This window comes from Lolium perenne, chromosome 7, assembly GCF_019359855.2.
Source record: "Lolium perenne isolate Kyuss_39 chromosome 7, Kyuss_2.0, whole genome shotgun sequence".
NCBI classification, from domain to species: Eukaryota; Viridiplantae; Streptophyta; class Magnoliopsida; order Poales; family Poaceae; genus Lolium; species Lolium perenne.
The window spans coordinates 239,021,584-239,043,754 of NC_067250.2; the positions used below are offsets into that span (position 1 = coordinate 239,021,584).

At 45.1% G+C, this 22,171-nt stretch overlaps 1 protein-coding gene across 1 annotated transcript; it reads left to right on the forward strand.

Annotated features, from left to right (window-relative positions):
• Positions 1–3,580: 3,580 nt before the first annotated feature.
• Positions 3,581–4,046, forward strand: LOC127312169 (uncharacterized). The gene has a single exon (XM_051342632.1). It carries the CDS (start codon positions 3,612–3,614, stop codon positions 3,888–3,890), a length of 279 nt encoding a protein of 92 aa, XP_051198592.1. The 5' UTR covers positions 3,581–3,611; the 3' UTR covers positions 3,891–4,046.
• Positions 4,047–22,171: the final 18,125 nt, after the last annotated feature.

The window sequence follows — 22,171 nt, forward strand, 5'->3', positions numbered from 1 at the left end:
AAAACCATTTCAAATCACTTTTGTGCATGCCATGTGGACACACAGAAGTTTTGGGGCCATTCCCTAGATCCGATGCTCGATTTCTGACGAAACCCTAATTCTGTTAACCGCACGGTCTACCCCTTTGACTGCATCCCATCGGGGGTCCCCCGATGGGAATATGCCTCCATTTGAGCTTGGTTAGGTCATAGGTATATGTGGTAACAAGGATCATCCCATATGATCCCAAGGTTCTCTCCGGTTCACTCCCGTCCTGCTACTTCTCTCCCGCCCTTTTTTTCTCGCCCACCCTTTCCCGCTGCTTCTCTCCCGCCCTTTTTTCCCGCCATGATTTCCTGCCAAGTTTTCCCGCCCACCATTTCCCGCCCATTCTCTCCCGCCAAGTTTTCCCGCCGTTTCAGCCCCTGGTCGGCCTATATATAGCCATGTCTTCTCCACTAACAGCACCAGCAACATTTCTCCCCTCATCACTTCTATCATCCAACAACACCACAAAATCCTCTGAGCTGAGCTACCGCTGAGATGGCTCCTCGTCGCCGTAGCAACACGGGCTTCATCGGCGTTCGCCTGCGGCCTGCGGGACATTTCGTGGATGAAATCACCGTCGGTGGTACGCGTGTGTGGCTCGGCACCTTCTACACGAAGGAGGTTGCTGCCCGCGCATACGATGTTGTGGCTTGGAGGTTTGGCCGGCCGCGCCACGAAATGAACTTCCCGGAGGTCAGGTCTCTGACGGAAGCTCAGAGTCTCTCTACTGAGCCACTACTTCGCTCACAGGGTGAAGCGTGGCGGTACAGGTCTGGCCAGCGGCGGATTGATACCACTGAGGCGGACGAGCAGTTCATGGCACAGTGGCGCAGAGACCATCCCGGTGCCGTCGAGGCAGAGCACGCATTCTGGAAGGAGAAGCAGACGTAGAGGAGAGAGAGGAGGGCGGGAAAGCGTAAGAGGAGGGCCGAATATGAAGCAGAGTACACCAAAGGAGAGGCGTCGACATGGGGGGAGGATGATGAATGGTGGTTGTGGAACCTCTCAAGTACCGCTTCAGAGGACACCCCCAGCGAGGACGAAGATTTCGACTTCTGATTAATATGTGTGTGTGTAGATTCCGTGTGTCTAGCGGGTCATGCGTCGACCCAGTGTTAAGTTCTTTGTTCGTGTGTGGGTGTAGTTCTTTAAATGTTTTGGTTCGTGTGTGGGTCTAGTTTTTTAAGTGTTTTGGTTCCTGTGTGGGTGTAGTTCTTTAAGTGTTTTGGTTCCTATGTGGGTGTAGTTCTTTAAGTGTTTCGGTTCGTGTGTGGGTCTAGTTCTTTAAGCGCTTTGGTATGTGTGTGGGTCTAGTTATTTATGTGTTTTGTATCGTGTCTACGTCTTAAGTTCTTAAATGTATCACTTTAGTGCATTCCATGTGGACACACACAAGTTTTGGGGCCATTCCCTAGATCCGATGCTCGATTTCTGACGAAACCCTAGTTCTGTTGACCGCGCGGTCTACCCCTTTGACTGCATCCCATCGGGGGTCCCCCGGTGGGCATATGCCTTCATTTGTGCTTGGTTAGATCATAGGTACATGTGGAAACAAGGATCATCCCATATGATCTCAAGTTTCTCTCCGGTTCACCTCCGAGGGAGTCCCCCCCTATACATGCAGAATCTGCCTAAGTGTAGGAACCCCCTGTCCGAGAAGCCGGACACACCTGGGGGGGGTAGACTTGGATATAAAACCATATCAAATCACTTTTGTGCATGCCATGTGGACACACACAAGTTTTGGGGCCATTCCCTAGATCTGATGCTCGATTTCTGACGAAACCCTAGTTCTATTGACCGCGCGGTCTACCCCTTTGACTGCATCCCATCGGGGGTCCCCCGGTGGCCATATGCCTCCATTTGAGCTTGGTTAGGTCATAGGTACATGTGGTAACAAGGATCATCCCATATGATCCGAAGTTTCTCTCCGGTTCACCTCCGAGGGAGTTTCCCCCTATACATCCAGAATCTGCCTAAGTGTAGGAACCCCCTGTCCGAGAAGCCGGACACACCAAGTGCTAGCCCATGTATGCGATTCCGACGCTCCGATGGTCTGTATCTTGGTAAACCCTAGGGCGGAGACCCCGCAGATCTACCCCTAGGGTTAGGATTAGTGACTCCGGTTGACCCGTCTGCGAAGAGCGTCACCCGTGGAACCTACATATGCCATCTAAGAATTCTTAAAAAATAGAACTTTTTTACATAATTCATTCTAGTAAATAAATAATAGAACATAATATAAAGTAATATGAGAGAGAAAAAAAATAAAATAAAAAACCTATATGCCGAGGGTGTCCGTCGGCATAGGGGGCCATGCCCTATGCCGAGGGTAGCCCTCGGCGTCTATTTGACGCTGTGAGCGGGCGGTGCCGGCGCGGGTGCGAGGGCAGGCGATGCCGGTGCTACGCCGAGGGCTAGGTAGACGCCGACGGCAGCCCTCGGCGTAGCCTCCTCTATGCCGACGGCATGCGTACGCCGACGGTCGGCGTTCCGAGCTGCCCCGGCGAGGCCGTATGCCGACGGCCGTCGGCGTAACTCTGGCCGTCGGCGTCTTTGGCCATTCCTGTAGTGCTATGATTTTGCGCTCTTTATGATGATTATGTATGACTGAAATCCTCCATACGGTTGAAACCATATGACGAACACCAATTTAAAACATATGAGAATCTCACTTTTGCCGTTTAAAAAAATGCCCATTTCTTTCATTTCCACTCCATCGCTTCCTGAGATAGTTCTTTGCAGTCAGCTTGTATCTTCGGTTTCCTGGTAAAATAGAATAAATAAAACTTGAATCAATGGCATCATTTTAAGCCATTGCCCCTAACACCCCTCTGCTCGCGGGCATCGACAGGTTCCATACTGCAGAAAAGGAATAGAGATGCGTCAATGCACGTAATCAAGTACCGGATCTCTACCAAAACTCACGTTTGAGAACATTCTAGTCCATGCCCTAGCGATGATCACCCATTACTTGGGTGGATTGACCTTGTAATTTGATACATTATTTTACTGATTAGAATCATAATAGGAGATTAACTAGTGACCATATTTGATCCACACATTCCTTTCCAATTGCCAAACTACGTCCCAACAACTGAGGGTGGAAAAGAAATTCATGGATCAAGTTCAAACACAGTTTCTTCCCACACATGTAAACCCTGTACATCCATCTACCAATCACTGTCCCAGGATCCTTGAAACTCCTTCGTGCAGCTAGCATTGCCCGCAAGAGGTCTGAGGTTGATAGCGCGAGCTGCCTCACGGTGAGGGCGGAGCACAATGTTTTCGGAATTTATTGTTGTGACACTTGTCAATTGTTTCGGTAGATAATGTGGTTGGCTCAAGTTAGGGCTCTCTCATTCGAAAATCCTCACCGCTTTCAGTGGCATTATTGTGAGGATGAATGCTTTGTTTTTGGGACATGATCAGTTTAGTGGTGGCAGCAGGAAATCTCTAGAGCTTATGAATTTGGCGCCAACTATAAATACCCTTGAAGCCTCCTCAAACGCAAGTCACAAGTCACAGCACGAGTTGTGTCTTACGTGTAAGTTACAGAGCATTCAGAAGCAGAAGCGAACCACATGGGATCCTTGGGCCCTGCCGCGAGCGTGAGCAAGATCAACGACGGTGCGGCGGCCGTCGGCGGCCAGCATCAGCAGAAGAAGATGGAGTGCGGCGTGTTCAGCTGCAGCTTCCGGATGCCGCTGCACTATCCGCGGTACAAGAAGGCGGACTACAAGGCGATGCTAGACTGGCGCGTCGACTGCCTGCTCCGGGAGTACGGCCTCCCGGTCGCCGGCGACGTCAACGACAGGAGGCGTTTCGCCATGGGAGCCTTCCTCTGGCCCGGCCAGTACTGATCGAGCTCACCTTAATTTCCACCCAAATCAGGCCGATCAGCGACTGCAGAAGCAACGTCACATGCCCGGTCATGTAATGAATGAAGACCTCGTATCAAATATTATATTCATATACATCCGTCATCTAATGGAAATCGCCACTCAGAAAAGAGTGTTTCTCGGACCTATGTATGAATAATAAGCATTGGAAGAATGTGTTCTTTCTCATGTTCTTACGTGTCTCTGTATATCCAAGGTTGTTCGTTTTGGTATGCAGTTCAGAGTTTGTTTGAAGCGTGTCATGTTTCCGCTCGTGTCTTCTGAAAGTCTGAATTGTTGCAAGCTTCGAACTGCTCTTGCGATTGATTACTACTTCACCCCTACTTTATTTGCAATTGGTTTCTTCAAAAATTTCGGATTGAAACAGACATCCCAAACCTGGAAGGAATGCCCCGCTGTCAGTTTGCTGCTAGCAACAAGCTAGTCTAATTAACAGAAGGAAATGTTCATTTATCACACTGTATTTTGCTGAAAAGTCTGCCTAAGAGCATCTCCACCGGCGCTCCCCAAATAAGCGCCGGATGCCAGCATCGCGCTATGGCGGTTGCCGGTAACTTCTCCCCAATTTGGAGAGAGCGGTTGCACACACCAGCAACCCCAAAAAATCTTCCAAAAATAACTTTGAACAAGCAACCGATGAAATTTTATTTAAATTTACATAAAATTTAATGAAACTTGAATTTCAAACTACCTGAAGGTACTGCTTCGTCAGTTGCTTGTTCATCTTGATCATTGTTCTTTTTAGTTATAGGGCTGAAAATTGGAGGCAGTTCATTTGCTGGGACCTGAACAACATCATCCCTGTGCATGGACCTCGAGCTTTCATCATGGCCAAGATAAATATGCAGATACATATGACCAAATGACATAATCAAGCATAGTTTATATGCCGAATGCGCTCCTAATATCTATCAATCCATTTCTGTTTATTGCGAGTATTGAAACACACAAATGCACCAAAATTCTCCATGCGATTTCATATCATATGACCTCAATAATGCTCTCAACAAATGACGGTGATCAAGAATCCTCGTCAACATGATCATATCAACTTATTGAGCCATTCACATATGCCTTACTACTACCAGTGCCTGTAAAATAACCATTATGGTAAAATCCCAGTGAGAAAAAATCATCCTTAAACACGCATCAACCATAGGTACAAACATGGCTTGAAAATCCACTAATTCACACACTGTTTTCCGACCCCCAAACCAGTACCCAAACCCCTTCCAAAATACCTCCCCAAAACATACCACAATTACTAACCTATACCCTGCTAACTATCAGCAATACCTAACAAAAGCACCATTTTGTGACGATTCAACCACAAAGATCACCAAAAAGATTGAGATTGAGAGGAGATTGAGGCTTACAGTAGTTTGTGGGTGGATAGACTTCTGGCTATCAAGAAGGAGACATTACTGCTGCCTCCAATGACCTGAGAAGATCCGTGGTGGATCCTTTCCACACGACTGTCAAATAACACCGACGACAACCGTCTCTCCTCGTGGATCCTTTCCTCTCCCTCTCGCTCACCTCGTAATGATAAGGAAACCACAAACATGAAAGAAAGTGGAGGCATGGTTGATTTTATGAATAATAGAAGTTCAAGTAGTTATATGTAAAATTACACTTGGTTGGGATGGCGCTGCCACTACCAGACGGGTCCTACCCTACCAGTTGTCCCAGTACGTAGGTGGACCATTTGTGATGATCATACATGGGTTGACACAACGTACGTCTTCTTAGATAGTCAATTGATGTTCCAAAAATACAGTGATGAAAGTGATTTATACAAACAAGTTCAGCGGTTAATCTCACATTTTACTCTTTCAATTTCAGCACTCCCAAATTCACCTGGTAGTTCTTCTAGTAGGTGTGTTGATTGACCTAGGTTTCGGTATTGTGGCGTGTACGTCTCTTGCTGGTTTGCCACCTAAAAGTTTCCATTTTGGATAGAATAAATTTATCGAGGATTTATAACTTGTTATGTGAGTTCTCAATAGTCCAAAAACTCTCGGATATTAAAATACATGAGTTTAACTTCACGGGTTGTTCTCACTTTGGTCCAAGTCTGTACATGTAGGGGGAACTTGCCACCATGATCATGCTCGGATACTCTCACGGAGACGAAGCGCCTTTATTGGCCCAAAATATCATGAGAAAGGGCCCCTAGACTTTTTCACATATCTTTAGCTAAACCCTTTGATGATCTCCAAACGATCATTTTAATGACACACTTGACCTGGCGGTAGTCCACTCAAGTAAAAGAGTTCCATATGAAACCATGAAAGAGTCCATCTCCAGATGATTATGATCTTGTGTTGTTAATTACTTCATGTTGAAATCCCGATGCTTCCAATTCCTATGATATATGAGGGTTTCAACAATATTACAAAACGAATTTTACCTAGGTGTGGAACTTGTGTACATGAACCTTTCTATGACCGTGTTCTATTGCTTGCTTGGCCACATGTACATGCGGTCTCTTCTTTGTGAACTACGATCACGGTGTACCTCGCTTTCCATGCTTAAATAGGAAAGCAACTACATGGACATTTGAAGTAATTAGGCGCAACAACCATGCGATGAATGCTTTCATGCCGATCAATATTGAGCATGTTAGGCCTTTTATGTTGTTGTGTGCACCCTGAGCACCCTTCGGCCCAATGAAGTGGCTCAATAATAAACATTTGATCATACACATTCAAGTTCACACTATCCTTTCTTTACATTGCCATATTTTGAGAAAGCCTTTGCAGTCTCCATCTCAAGTTGCACCAACACTAGCGAGCATAAACATGCTAAGAGATTGTAAATACCGCAACATAAAATCATTTATTGACCAAAATCATCTATCATCATTTGGTACGTCATGCCTAATTCTCTTGTGAACCGCCACATTATAGTGCATCTATAGTGTGCTCTCTTGTGATTGCCACATTCTTTTCTCACAGCCAGTCAATTTTGTGGGAGAACAAGAATGTACAGATTACAAAAACATGCAAAAACTCGTGAGTCCACGTCAGCAGGCACATTGGCAAGTTCCAGTCCGATGTTTCCAGACTTAGACTAAGGTGCACAAAAAAAATTCCAAGTTAAATATGTCATTTTTGTTAGATGTATATATTGTATATTATAGTTTCCTCATATGTTAGGGGGCTTCCTACATATTTGCACCTGCACCTGTACTATATATTGTGGCCTTTGGCCACTGGTAATACAACAAGTCTATTACCCTAACATGGTATCAGTAGCCACGTTAGCTCCTCTCCTCGCAGCCGCCGCCGCCCGCCCGCCCGGCTTCCTGCCGCCGCGCCCGGCCGCCGCCGCCGCCGCCTCTTCCTCGTCGCCTGCCCCATCCCGCCGACCACCGCTCGACCGCCGCCCCGTCCAGCCGCCCGCGCCCGGCCGTCGCCCCCGTCCCGCCTCACGCGCCCGGTCGCCGCCCCGCCGGTTGCCTCCCGCGCCCGGCCGCTGCCGGCGCGCACCGTCGGCCGTCTCCGCCTCGTCCGGCCGCCCGACTCCGCCCGCCCGGCTTTCCCTCGTCCGGCCGCCGCCTCATCTCCGCTGCCACCGCTGCGACCGGTGCTCCGCCCCGTCCGGCCGCCCGTCTCCGCCCCATCCGGCCGCCGTCCCGCGCCCGGCCTCTCCCCTCCGCCGGGCCGCCCCGCCGCCAGGCCGTCCCGCGCCCGGCCTCTCCCCTCCGCCGGGCCGCTTCGCCGCCAGGCCGTCCCGCGCCCGGCCTCTCCCTTCCGCCGGGCCGCCCCGCCGCCAGGCCGTCCCGCGTCTGCTACTGTTTTTCGGTCGGGAGTTGACCCGATCTCATCTCTAAAAAAAACTATGTCTTCCTCGTCGGGCTATCTTGCGATTCCTCGCTGCCCGGTGATTTTTGATGCCGCGAATTATCCTGATTTCACTGCCTTCATGCGCGTCCACATGCGCGGTCTTCGTCTTTGGGGTGTGCTTTCTGGCGAGGTCCTCTGTCCGCCGCGCCCCACTGCTCCTACGACGCCTATTCCACCGACGCCTGTTGCCCTTGCCCCCGATGCTACTAAGGATGTCAAGGATGCAGCCAAGAGTGCTGATGACACTGCTCTGGCTGAGTATGACCGGAAGGTTCAGGAGTATTCTACTGCTGTTGCGACGTACCGGCTTGATCTGACTGACTACACTCAGTGGATAGATGAGGATGCTCGTGTCGCTGATGTTCTCACTTCCGGTGTTCTGCCTCGCTGAGTTCATGGGTCTTCCCACCGTTGTCGCTCGCTGGGCTTTTTTCGTCAGTGCTATCAGCCGTCTGGGGATGCTCTTTACCTGTCTGTGGTTCGCTAGGAGCATGCTCTTCAGCAGGGTGATTCCACTATTGATTATTCTATACTCAGAGTGCTGCTATCTGGCGTCAGCTTAATTCTCTTCGTACAGCTGTGTGTGCCACCTGTCCCTGCTGTCTAACTATGCGCGCGGATCTGGAGTTTCAGCGCATCTTTGAGTTCTTGTCGAGGCTCCGCAAGGAGTTTGAGCCTAGTCGTGCCCAGCTGCTTGCTCGTGGTCGTGTTCCGCTCTCTGAGGTCCTGTCTAAGCTTCGTGCTGAGGAGACTCGTCTTCGTGGTGCTCGTCTTGTCTGAAGTAAGGGTGATTTATCATGATCAAATGGTTTGAGTATGCATATTGTTAGAGAAGAACATTGGGCCGCTAACTAAAGCCATGATCCATGGTGGAAGTTTCAGTTTGGACAACAATCCTCAATCTCTTATGAGAATATTATCTGTTGTTGAATGCTTATGCATTAAAGAGGAGTCCATTATCTGTTGTCTATGTTGTCCCGGTATGGATGTCTAAGTTGAGAATAATCAAAAGCGAGAAATCCAATGCGAGCTTTCTCCTTAGACCTTTGTACAGGCGGCATAGAGGTACCCCTTTGTGACACTTGGTTGAAACATATGCTATGCAATGATAATCCATGTAAATCCAAGCTAATTAGGACAATGTGAGGGCACTATTGGTAATCTATGCATGAGGCTTGCAACTTATAAGATATCTTATGCATAACACATATGAATTATTACTACCGTTGAAAAAATTGTTTCTATGTTTTAAAATAAAAGCTCTAGCACAAATATAGCAATCCATGCTTCCCTCTGCGAAGGGCCTTTCTTTTACTTTTATGTTGAGTCAGTTTACCTACTTCTTTCTATCTTAGAAGCAAACACTTGTGTCAACCGTGTGCATTGATTCCTACATACTTGCTTATTTGCATTCATCATATTACTTTGTGTTGACAATTATCCATGAGATAAACATGTTGAAGTTGAAAGCAACTGCTGAAACTTATATCTTCCTTTGTGTTGCTTCAAAACTTTCTACTAAGAATCTATTGCTTTATGAGTTAACTCCTATGCAAGTCTTATTGATGCTTGTCTTGAAAGTACTATTCATGAAAAGTCTTTGCTACATGATTCAGTTGTTTAATCATTGTCTTTACCATTGCTTCGAATCACTTCATTCATCTCATATGCTTTACAATAGTATTGATCAAGATTATGATAGCATGTCACTTCAGAAATTATCCTTGTTATCGTTTACCTACTCGAGGGCGAGTAGGAACTAAGCTTGGGGATGCTTGATACGTCTCAAACGTATCTATAATTTCTTATGTTCCATGCTACTTTTATGATGATACTCACATGTTTTATACACACTTTATGTCATTATTATGCATTTTCTGGCACTAACCTATTGACAAAATGCCGAAGAGCCAGTTGTTGTTTTCTGCTGTTTTTGGTTTCAGAAATCCTACAAAGGAAATATTCTCGGAATTGGACGAAATCAACGCCCATGGCCTTATTTTCCACGAAGCTTCCAGAAAGACCGAAGGGATTACGAAGTGGGGCGACGAGGCGCCGCCACCATAGGGCCGCGCGGCCTGGGTGGGGCCTGCGCCGCCCTATGGGGTGGGCCCCTCGCGCCGCCTCCAACCCTGCCCTTCCGCCTACTTATAGCCTTCGTCGCGAAAACCCCTGTACCGAGAGCCACGATACGGAAAACCTTCCAAAGACGCCGCCGCCGCCAATCCTATCTCGGGGGATTCAGGAGATCGCCTCCGGCACCCTGCCGGAGAGGGGAATCATCTCCCGGAGGACTCTTCATCGCCATGATCACCTCCGGATTGATGTGTGAGTAGTTCACCCCTGGACTATGGGTCCATATATAGCAGTAGCTAGATGGTTTTCTTGTCCTCATGTGCTATCATTGTTAGATCTTGTGAGCTGCCTATCATGATCAAGATCATCTATTTGTAATGCTACATGTTGTGTTTGTTGGGATCCGATGAATATGGAATACTATGTCAAGTTGATTATCAATCTATCATATATGTGTTGTTTATGATCTTGCATGCTCTCCGTTGCTAGTAGAGACTCTGGCCAAGTTGATACTTGTAACTCCAAGAGGGAGTATTTATGCTCGATAGTGGGTTCATGCCTCCATTAAATCTGGGACAGTGACCGAAATTTCTAAGGTTGTGGATGTGCTGTTGCCACTAGGGATAAAACATCAATGCTTTGTATAAGGATATTTGTGTTGATTACATTACGCACCATACTTAATGCAATTGTCTGTTGTTTGCAACTTACTACTGGAAGGGGTGCGGATGCTAACCCGAAGGTGGACTTTTTAGGCATAGATGCATGCTGGATAGCGGTCTGTGTACTTTGTCGTAATGCCCAATTGAATCTCACTCTACTCATCATGATATGTATGTGCATTGTTATGCCCTCTTTATTTGTCAATTGCCCAACTGTAATTTGTTCACCCAACATGCTATTTCTTATTGGAGAGACGCCACTAGTGAACTGTGGACCCCGGTCCATTCTTTTACATCTGAATACAATCTACTGCAAATATTGTTCTCTACTGGTCATTGCAAACAAACATCATTTTCCACACCATACGTTTAATCCTTTGTTTACAGCAAGACGGTGAGATTGATAACCTCACTGTTAAGTTGGGGCAAAGTATTTGGATTGTGTTGTGCAGGTTCCACGTTGGCGCCAGAATCTCTGGTGTTGCGCCGCACTACACTCCATCACCAACAACCTTCACGTGCTCCTTGCCTCCTACTGGTTCGATGACCTTGGTTTCTTACTGAGGGAAACTTGCTGCTGTACACATCATACCTTCCTCTTGGGGTTCCCAATGGACGAGTGCTTTACCGTCACAAGGAAGCTACTTTCTGGTGTTGTTGCAATCCAACACCCACGTCAGCAGCCATCATCACTCTCACTCTCACTCTCACTCTCATACTCCGTCTCTTTCTCTTTATCTGGCTCACTATCACTATCACTATCTTTTGAGTACAATGTTGAAGGGTCGATGGGTGGAGGCTCATCATAATTGTCATTCGCCTCAAGTAACTTCTCGAGCATAGATATGTCATTTAGATCCACCACTGACTCACCACGAGTTTCTGCATCGTTCCCGAGGTCCTCTTGAACAAACGGTTCTAAAATATATCCCCCGAAGTCCTGTTCCTCTTGATAGAAAGTCTCTAATTCCATTGTACTCATTGCCATTGAGCCACTGCCGCATCACCTCACCTCTGTCACGTTCGTGCTCATCAAAGTCGATTTCCGTGACTTACCCATGCATATACCCATATTGCAGAAGGTGTCTATACATTTCATCCTTTCCACGACGTTGACGCTTCACGCAGCGAACGCAGGGGCAAAGTGCCCGAACCAGCCCCTTTGTACCACGCGCTAACTCATTCACTAGAAAACCACTCAGCTGTTTTCTCAGTCGCACTAACACGCTCGTTGTACATCCATCCATTATCAGCCATCCTCTGCTTTATTGGGAGCCAAACCACATACATAGAATTTATATCAAATAGGAAATTAAATGCATTATATTTTTATGTATTTTACCGGGCGAAACGCATGCATCAACCTACATCTCTACTAGGTGCGCTCCTAGCAGCCGCCGGATCCGTAGTTGGCTACGTTCTCCATGCTCTACCCCGGTCCAAGTCAGAATTTCGGCAGCACCTCCCCGCTGCTCTCCCGATACACGTCTCGGCAAAAAGCCGAGAGGATGTGCATCCGGAGAACAACGGGGAGGCGCCGCCGAAATCCTGACTCGGACCGGAGTAGAACATGGAAAACGTAGACAACTACGCATCCGCCGACTGTCCCGTAAATGCCGCAAGCGTTACGGTTCAAAATATGCTGACCACTAATGCATAGTTATCCGCGTAACGCTCGCGGATGGGAAGTGACACCTAGGTTACGCAACTTTACTTGGAAAATGAATCTAGTGACATAAGAAAATGTGGAGAAGGGGAGGCGTTGTTTTAGCTGACCCTCGGCGGACGGAGAGAATCACATACACGACGACAAGGCGGTCACGACGGAGCGGTCACGATGGAGCGGTCACGACGGGGCGGTCACGAGGTCGGCGGTCACGACGGCACCAATTTCCATTCAATAAAAAACAAATTATTTCACATTTCACATTTTCTATTTGTATTTGTATTTCACATTTTCTGTTTCACATTTTCACATTTTCTATTTGTATTTCTATTTCACATTTTCTATTTCACACTTTCACATTTTCTATTTCACATTTTCACATTTTCTATTTCACATTTTCACATTTTCTATTTCATATTTTCACATTTCAAATATTATTTCACATTTCACATTTTCTATTTCTATTTCTAAATAGCATACAATCTTAGAAACAAAAGTTACAAAAAATAAAATAAAATAACTTACAGAGATGAGGCAGGGGCCGGCGGGGTCGAGGCAGGGGCTTCTACTGCGCGTGGCGGCAGCGACAGGGAGGCAGGGGGCGGCGGCAGCGCGAGCAGGGAGGTAGCAGGGGCTTACGACGAATCTAGGGGAGGCAGGGGCGGCGGCGGCGCGAGTAGGGAGGTAGCACGGGATGGCAGGGGAAGCTAGCAGGGGCGATCGGCGGGGCGAGCAGGCGGCGGCGCGAGCAGGGGGCGACGGGGGAAGCTAGCAGGCGGCGGCGCGAGCAGCACCGAGCGGGGAAGGAGATGAGGAAAAAAGGGGTGCGGCTCAGGCGCGTGGTCCGGCTCGACCCGACCTTGCCCGTTCCCCAAACCCTAACCCTATGCCGAGGGCCAGGCTATGCCGACGACAACCCTCGACATAGCCCCCCTTTTTTTGTTTTTAATTTATTTTTTATTTAAATTTTCTTAATGTCAATTATATTATAAAATATATTAATATAGGTCCATGCAAAAAAAATTTAATCTTCTACATTGCCAAGCTATGCGCATAAAAAATTACCATCTTAACTTAATATTTTCTCCCGTAGACGAAACCCTAATCCGGTAGCCCCGCAGATCTACCCCTTTGACCGACCTCCGATGACAGCTGACCCATGGACTTTTCTCGTCCTTTGTGTTGTTTTAGGTCATAGGAACATGTAGTACCAATAATTACCCTATCTTACCTCAATATTCCCTCCGGTAGAAGAAACCCTAATCTGGGAGCCCCGCAGATCTACCCCTTTCACCGGCCTCCAATGATAGTTGACCCATGGACTTTTCTCTTCCTTTGTGTTGTGTTAGGTCATAGGAACACGTAGTACCAATAATTACCCTATATTACCTCAATATTCCCTCCGGTAGACGAAACCCTAATTTGCAAAATCTGCCTATGTGTAGGAACCCCCTGTCCGAGAAGCCGGACACACCTGGGGGTATCCTTGGATATAAAACCATCTCAAATCACTTTTGTGCATTCCATGTGTACACACACAAGTTTTGGGGCCATTCCCTAGATCCGATGCTCGATTTTTGATGAAACCCTAGTTCTGTTGACCGTGCGGTCTACCCCTTTGACTGCATCCCATCGAGGGTCCCCCGGTGGGAATATGCCTCCATTTGAGCTTGGTTAGGTCATAGGTACATGTGAAAATAAGGATCATCCCATATGATCTCAAGTTTCTCTCCGGTTCACCTCCAAGGGAGTTCCCCCCTATACATGCATAATCTGCCTAAGTGTAGGAACCCCCTGTCTGAGAAGCCGGACACGCCTGGGAGGTAGCCTTGGATATAAAACCATCTCAAATCACTTTTGTGCTTTCCATGTGGACACACACAAGTTTTGGGGCCATTCCCTAGATCCGATGCTCGATTTCTGACGAAACCCTAGTTCTGTTGACCGCGCGGTCTACCCCTTTGACTGCATCCCATCGGGGGTCCCCCAGTGGCCATGTGCCTCCATTTGAGCTTGGTTAGGTCATAGGTACATGTGGAAACAAGGATCATCCCATATGAACTCAATTTTCTCTCCGGTTCACCTCCGAGGGAGTTCCCCCCTATACATGCAGAATCTGCCTAAGTGTAGGAACCCCCTGTCCGAGAAGCCGGACACACCTGGGGGGGTAGCCTTGGATATAAAACCATCTCAAATCACTTTTGTGCATTCCATGTGGACACACACAAGTTTTGGGGCCATTCCATAGATCCGATGCTCGATTTCTGACGAAACCCCAGTTCTGTTGACCGCGCGGTCTTCCCTTTGACTGCATCCCATCGGGGGTCCCCCGGTGGGCATATGCCTCAATTTGAGCTTATTTAGGTCATAGGTACATGTGGAAACAAGGATCATCCCATATGATCTCAAGTTTCTCTCCGGTTCACCTCCGAGGGAGTTCCCCCCTATACATGCAGAATCTGCCTAAGTGTAGGAACCCCCTGTCCGAGAAGCCGGACACACCTGGGGGGTAGCCTTGGATATAGAACCATCTCCAATCACTTTTGTGCATTCCATGTGGACACACAAAAGTTTTGGGGCCATTTCCTAGATCCGATGCTCGATTTTTGACAAAACCCTAGTTCTGTTTACCGCGCGGTCTACCCCTTTGACTGCATCCCATCGGGGGTCCCCCGGTGGCCATATGCCTCCATTTGAGCTTGGTTAGGTCATAGGTACATGTGGAAACAAGGATCATCCCATATTATCTCAAGTTTCAATACCGTTCACCCCCGAGGGAGTCCCCCCCTATACATGCAGAATCTGCCTAAGTGTAGGATCCCCCTGTCCGAGAAGCCGGACACACCTAGGGGGTAGCATTGGATATAAAACCATCTCAAATCACTTTTGTGCATTCCATGTGGACACACACAAGTTTTTGGGCCATTCCCTAGAACCGATGCTCGATTTCTAACGAAACCCTAGTTTTGTTGACCGCGCGGTCTACCCCTTTGACTGCATCCCATCGGGGGACCCCCGGTGGGCATATGCCTCCATTTGAGCTTGGTTAGGTCATAGGTACATGTGGAAACAAGGATCATCCCATATGATCTAAGGTTTCTTTCCGGTTCACCTCCGAGGGAGTTCCCCCCAATACATGCAGAATCTGCCTAAGTGTAGGAACCCCCTGTCCGAGAAGCCGGACACACCTGGGGGGTAGCCTTGGATATAAAACCATCTCAAATCACTTTTGTGCATTCCATGTGGACACACACAAGTTTTGGGGCCATTCCCTAGATCCGATGCTCGATTTCTGACGAAACCCTAGTTCTGTTGACCGCGCGGTCTACCCCTTTGACTGCATCCCATCGGGGGTCCCCCGGTGGCCATATGCCTCCATTTGAGCTTGGTTAGGTCATAGGTACATGTGGAAACAAGGATCATCCCATATGATTGATACGTCCAATTTGCATCACTATTTTATATCATAATTTGCTGTTATTCATTGATATATTTCATATTGGGACACAATACTTATGTTATTTCATCTATTTTGCATGTTTCATCATTATTGGAGGATCAAGCACCGGAGTCAGGATTTTGCTGGAAAAAGCACCGTCAAAATGCAATATTTCGGAAGATCAACTGTGGAAGGAAATTATACCAAAAATCCTATTTTTCAAGATGATGAAGGAAGCCAGAAGGGGGAGCCAGCTGGACCCAAGGTGGGCCCAGACCATAGGGCGGCGCGGCCCATGGCCTGGCCGCGCCACCTGGTGGTGAGGGGGGCCCACAGCCCCTCTCGCCTCCTTTTCTTCGCGAAACCCTTCGTCCCGAAGACCTAAGCCACAGAGGATACCTCACGAAGAGTTACAGCCGCCTCTGCGGGGCGGAGAACACCAGAGAGAAAAGAGCTCTCCGGCGGCTGGAATCCGCCGGGGAAATTCCCTCCCGAGAGGGGGAAATCGACGCCATCGTCACCGTCATCGAGCTGGACATCATCTCCACCACCATCACCATCATCTTCGTCATCATCACCACCATCTCCACCGCAGCACCTCATCACCGCTGTAGCAATTTGGGTTTGATCTTGATTGTTTGATAGGGGAAACTCTCCCGGTATTGATTCCTACTTGTTGTTGATGCTATTGAGTGAAACCATTGAACCAAGGTTTATGTTCAGATTGTTATTCATTATCATATCACCTCTGATCATGTTCCATATGATGTCTCGTGAGTAGTTCGTTTAGTTCTTGAGGACATGGGTGAAGTCTAAATGTTAGTAGTGAAGTATGTTGGGTAATATTCAATGTTATGATATTTAAGTTGTGGTGTTATTCTTCTAGTGGTGTCATGTGAACGTCGACTACATGACACTTCACCTTTATGGGCCTAGGGGAATGCATCTTGTACTCGTTTGCTAATTGCGGGGTTGCCGGAGTGACAGAAACCTAAGCCCCCGTTGGTATATCGATGCAGGAGGGATAGCAGGATCTCAGAGTTTAAGGCTGTGGTTAGATTTATTCTTAATTACTTTCTTGTAGTTGCGGATGCTTGCAGGGGGTATAATCACAAGTATGTATTAGTCCTAGGAAGGGCGGTACATTAGCATAGGTTCACCCACACAACACTTATCAAAACAATGAAGATTAATCAGCTATATGAAGCGAAAGCACTAGACTAAAATCCCGTGTGTCCTCAAGAACGTTTGGTCATTATAAGTAAACAAACCGGCTTGTCCTTTGTGCTAAAAAGGATTGGGCCACTCGCAGCAATTGCTACTCTCGCACTTTACTTACTCGTACTTTATTCATCTGTTACATTAAAACCCCCTGAATACTTGTTTGTGAGCATCTACAGTGATTCCTACATCGAAACTGCTTGTCAACACCTTCTGCTCCTCGTTGGGTTCGACACTCTTACTTATCGAAGATACTACCATACACCCCCTATACTTGTGGTTCATCAAGACTATTTTCTGGCGCCGTTGCCGGGGAGTGAAGCGCTATTGGTAAGTGGAATTGGTAAGGGAAACTTCTACTGTTAGTGCTGATTTTATTTCTGCCTGCTGCTATAATTCATTATGGAGAGATCTTCTCTCGAATGTTTGTTTGGGAAATCTACTACTACTGCAAAGGTAGTGGATAAGGCGCCAGGTGAGGAAGAGACACCATACAAAATACCTATGAAAATTATTGAACGTGTAGTGGATAACCGTTATACAGGGGATGGAACTGTCCACCCTGGAGATCATTTACTGTTCTTACATGAATTATGCGGTTTATTCAAGTGTGCAGGTATTGCTATGGATGAAGTGAGGAAGAAACTATTCTCTATATCGCTGTCTGGTAAAGCGGCGCATTGGTATAAATTATTGGATAATGGGGATTCTCTTGAATGGAATGATATTGTGCCCCGGTTTTATTCTAAGTTCTATCCTCCAAGTGAAATTCATAAGGATCGGAACCACATATATAATTTTTGGCCTCATGATGGAGAGAGTATTGCCCAAGCATGGGGGAGATTGAAGTCTTTAATGCTCAAATGCCCCATTCATGAGCTTCCTGGTAATGTTATTATTGATAATTTCTATGCAAGACTTTCTTTTGAAGACAAGACCTTGCTGGATACTTCTTGTTCTGGATCATTCACGCGCAATAAGGAAGAGTTTAAAAGGGACCTTCTTAATCAGATCCAGGAAAATACTGAAGGATGGGAAATCGACAAAAAAGAGAATCAGGTATAAATTATGATTATAAATGCATTGAAGCTTTTATGGAAACTGATAAATTTCGTAATATGAGTGCTACTTATGGTCTTGATTCTCAAGTTGCTGCAAATCTTTATAAAGCTTTTGCTTCTCATTATGAATTGCCTAAGAAGAATTTTGATAAGTTTCATGAACCGTATAAAGATAAAATTGATTCATCTATAAATAAATGTGTTGTAGTTGAAACTATGGATCATGTTATTCCTGAAGCTTATATTGAAAAAACTCCTTTCCCTGCTAAAATGAAGGAGTACTCTGTTATAAATAGTGCGGTTCATAAAAGTGAAAAGAAACCTATAGAACCTGAAGAACAAATAAAAATTGAACCTGCTGTTGCAATAGTTAAAGATCTTGTGACTGAAAATTTGGAGGAAGGTCATATTATTTTCTGTGAAGATGCTTCTAATATTGTTTCACATCCTAATAAACCCAAGCAAGCTAGTGTGCCTATGCTATCTGTTAGAATTGGTGATCATTGCTATTATGGTTTATGTGATATTGGTGCAAGTATTAGTGCTATTCCTTATGAGCTTTATACGGAGATTATGCACGGAATTGGTTCTTGTGAACTTGAAGATATTGATGTGGTTATTCAGCTGGCTAATAGAGAAACTATCTCTCCAATTGGTATTGTTCGAGATGTGGAAGTTCTATGTGGTAAGATTAAATATCCTGCTGACTTTTTGGTACTTGGTTCTGCTGCTAGTGATTATTGTCCTATCATTTTTGGTAGACCTTTTCTAAATACTTGTGGAGCTATTATAGATTGCAAGAAAGAGAAAATTTTGACTAAATTTGCTGGTGAATCTTATGAGTTTAACTTCTCTAAATTTACCAAAACTCCTTATAAAGCTGATTTGCCTAGTAATGATTTTAAAATGGAACAGTGTGCATCTATTGTTCTTGTTCCTAATAATCCTTTGCAGCAACATTTGGAGAATAGCGAGAGTGAAGTTTTTAGGAAGGAAAGAGATGAGCTTGAGGAATTTTTCCTTCGCCAACCTATTCTTAAGCACGATTTACCGGTGGAAGATTTGGGTACAACACCGCCACCAAAGGAAGATCCTGTCTTTGAATTAAAACCTTTGCCTGATAATCTTAAATATGCTCATATTGATGATAAGAAAATATATCCTGTTATTATTAGTTCTACGCTTACAGAGTTTGAAGAAGAAAGACTATTAGAAATATTGAAGAAACACCGAGGTGCTATTGGCTACACTCTTGATGACTTGAAGGGGATTTCTCCCTCTATATGCCAACACGCCATTAATATGGAAGAAGATGCGAAGCCTGTTGTTGAACCTCAGCGTCGTCTAATTCCTAAGATGAAGGATGTGGTAAGAAATGAGGTATTACGACTTCTTGAAGCTGGTATTATATATCCTATTGCTGATAGTAGATGGGTTAGTCCTGTGCATTGTGTTCCTAAGAAAGGAGGAATGACTGTTGTGCCTAATGATAATGATGAGCTCATACCTCAAAGAGTAGTTGTAGGTTATAGAATGTGCATTGATTTTCGTAAAGTTAATAAAGTTACTAAGAAAGATCATTATCCTTTGCCTTTTATTGATCAAATGTTAGAAAGGTTATCCAAAAATACTCATTTTTTGCTTTCTTGACGGTTATTCTGGATTTTCACAAATTGCTGTTAAAGCTAAGGATCAAGAGAAAACCACTTTCACTTGTCCCTATGGAACCTATGCTTATAGACGTATGCCTTTTGGTTTATGTAATGCTCCTGCTACTTTTCAAAGATGCATGTCTGCTATTTTTCATGGTTTTTGCGAGAGTATTGTAGAGGTATTCATGGATGATTTCTCTGTTTATGGGAATTCTTTTGATAATTGTTTGCGGAACCTTGATAAAGTTTTGCAGAGATGTGAAGAAACTAACCTTGTTCTTAATTGGGAGAAATGCCACTTTATGGTTAATGAAGGAATTGTATTGGGACATAAAATTTCCGAGAGAGGTATTGAAGTTGATAGAGCTAAAGTTGAAGCAATTGAGAAGATGCCCTATCCTAGGGATGTTAAAGGTATTCGTAGTGTTCTTGGTCATGCTGGGTTTTATAGGAGGTTTATTAAAGATTTCTCCAAGATTTCAAAGCCTCTTACTAATCTTCTTCAAAAAGATGTACCTTTTGTTTTTGATGATGATTGTAAGGAAGCTTTTGAAACTCTAAAGAAAGCCTTAACAACTGCTCCTATAGTTGAACCTCCTGATTGGAATTTACCATTTGAAATTATGTGTGATGCTAGTGATTTTGCTGTAGGCGCTGTTCTTGGACAGCGAGTAGATAAAAAATTGAATGTTATTCATTATGCTAGTAAAACTCTTGATGCTGCTCAAAGAAATTATGCTACTACTGAAAAAGAATTGTTAGCTGTAGTCTTTGCTTGTGATAAGTTTAGATCTTATATTGTTGATTCAAAAGTTACTATTCATACTGATCATGCTGCAATCAGATACCTTATGCAAAAGAAAGATGCTAAGCCAAGGCTTATTAGATGGGTACTTCTGTTGCAAGAATTTGATTTACATATTGTAGATAGGAAAGGTGCTGATAATCCTGTTGCTGATAATTTGTCTAGATTGGAAAATATTTCTTATGATCCTGTTCCTGTTAATGATAGTTTTCCAAATGAACAATTGGCTGTAATAAAGGTGAGCTCGCGAGACAGTCCTTGGTATGCTGATTATGCTAACTTTATTGTTTCCAAGTACTTGCCTCCAACCTTTTCAGCTCAGCAAAGGAGGAAATTCTTTTATGACTTGAGGCATTATTTCTGGGATGACCCACACTTATATAAAGAAGGAGTGGATGGTATTTTGCGAAGATGTGTTCCCGAATATGAACAATAGGAAATATTGAGTAAATGTCATGGGAGTGCTTATGGAGGACATCACGCCGGAGAAAGAACCGCGCAAAAGGTTCTACAATCAGGTTTTTATTGGCCAACTCTTTTCAAAGATGCAAGGAAGTTTATTTTATCTTGTGATGAATGCCAAAGGGTTGGTAATATCTCCAGACGCAATGAAATGCCTATGAATTATACTCTTGTTATTGAACCATTCGATTGTTGGGGATTTGACTTCATGGGACCCTTTCCCTCTTCAGAAGGTAACACTCATATACTTGTTGCTGTTGATTATGTTACTAAATGGGTGGAAGCCATACCTACAAAAAGTGCTGATGGTGAGACCTCTTTAAGAATGCTTTTAGATATTATTTTTCCTCGATTTGGAGTTCCTAGATATATTATGACTGATGGAGGTTCTCATTTTATTCATGGTGGTTTTAGAAAAACTCTTGCTAAATATGGAATTAATCATAGAATTGCTTCTGCTTATCATCCTCAAACTAGTGGGCAAGTAGAACTATCAAATAGAGAAATTAAATCTATCTTGCAAAAGACTGTTAATAAAACTAGGAAGAATTGGGCTAGTAAATTGAAGGATGCTTTATGGGCTTATAGAACTGCTTATAAAAACCCCATGGGAATGTCACCTTATAAAATGGTTTATGGAAAAGCTTGTCATTTACCTTTAGAATTAGAGCACAAAGCTTATTGGGCTGTTAGAGAATTAAATAAAGATCCTAAACTTGCCGGTAATAAGAGGTTGTTGCAATTGAGTTCTCTAGATGAATGGAGAAGTGAAGCTTATGAAAATGCTAAACTCTTTAAAGAGAAAGTTAAAAAATGGCATGATAGAAGGATTATCAAAAGAGAATTTAATATTGGGGATAAAGTCCTATTGTATCGGTCTCGTCTCAGATTCTTTGCAGGGAAATTACTCTCGAAATGGGAAGGACCATATGTTGTTGAGGAGGTGTATCGTTCAGGAGCAATTAAAATTAGCTCTCTCCAAGGCAATGCCACGCAAGTGGTGAATGGACAAAGACTCAAGCATTATATCTCAGGTGATTCTTATAATGTTGATGTTGATATTATTCAAGTGGAAACACCGGAGGCTTTTATCAAAGGACAAATTGACAGTCCGCCAGAACTCGACTTTGAATAGGTAACAGTACTGGTAATGAAAAGTACGCAATTTACTTTCCGGACAATATTTTCGCTGTTTTTGGAAAATATGAAAAATTACGAGTTTGAAACGGAGTGGAAAGGACGCACGAGGGCGTGCCACCACAGGCCGGCGCGGCCTGACCTGGGCCCGCGCCGCCATATGGTGGCACCGCCTCGTCGCCCCTTTCCGACTCTGGTTCGACCTGGTAC

What these genes read in the sequence shown, in the direction of transcription:
- LOC127312169 (XM_051342632.1), top strand. Translation starts at nt 3,612, where the DNA reads ATGGGATCCTTGGGCCCTGCCGCGAGCGTGAGCAAGATCAACGACGGT.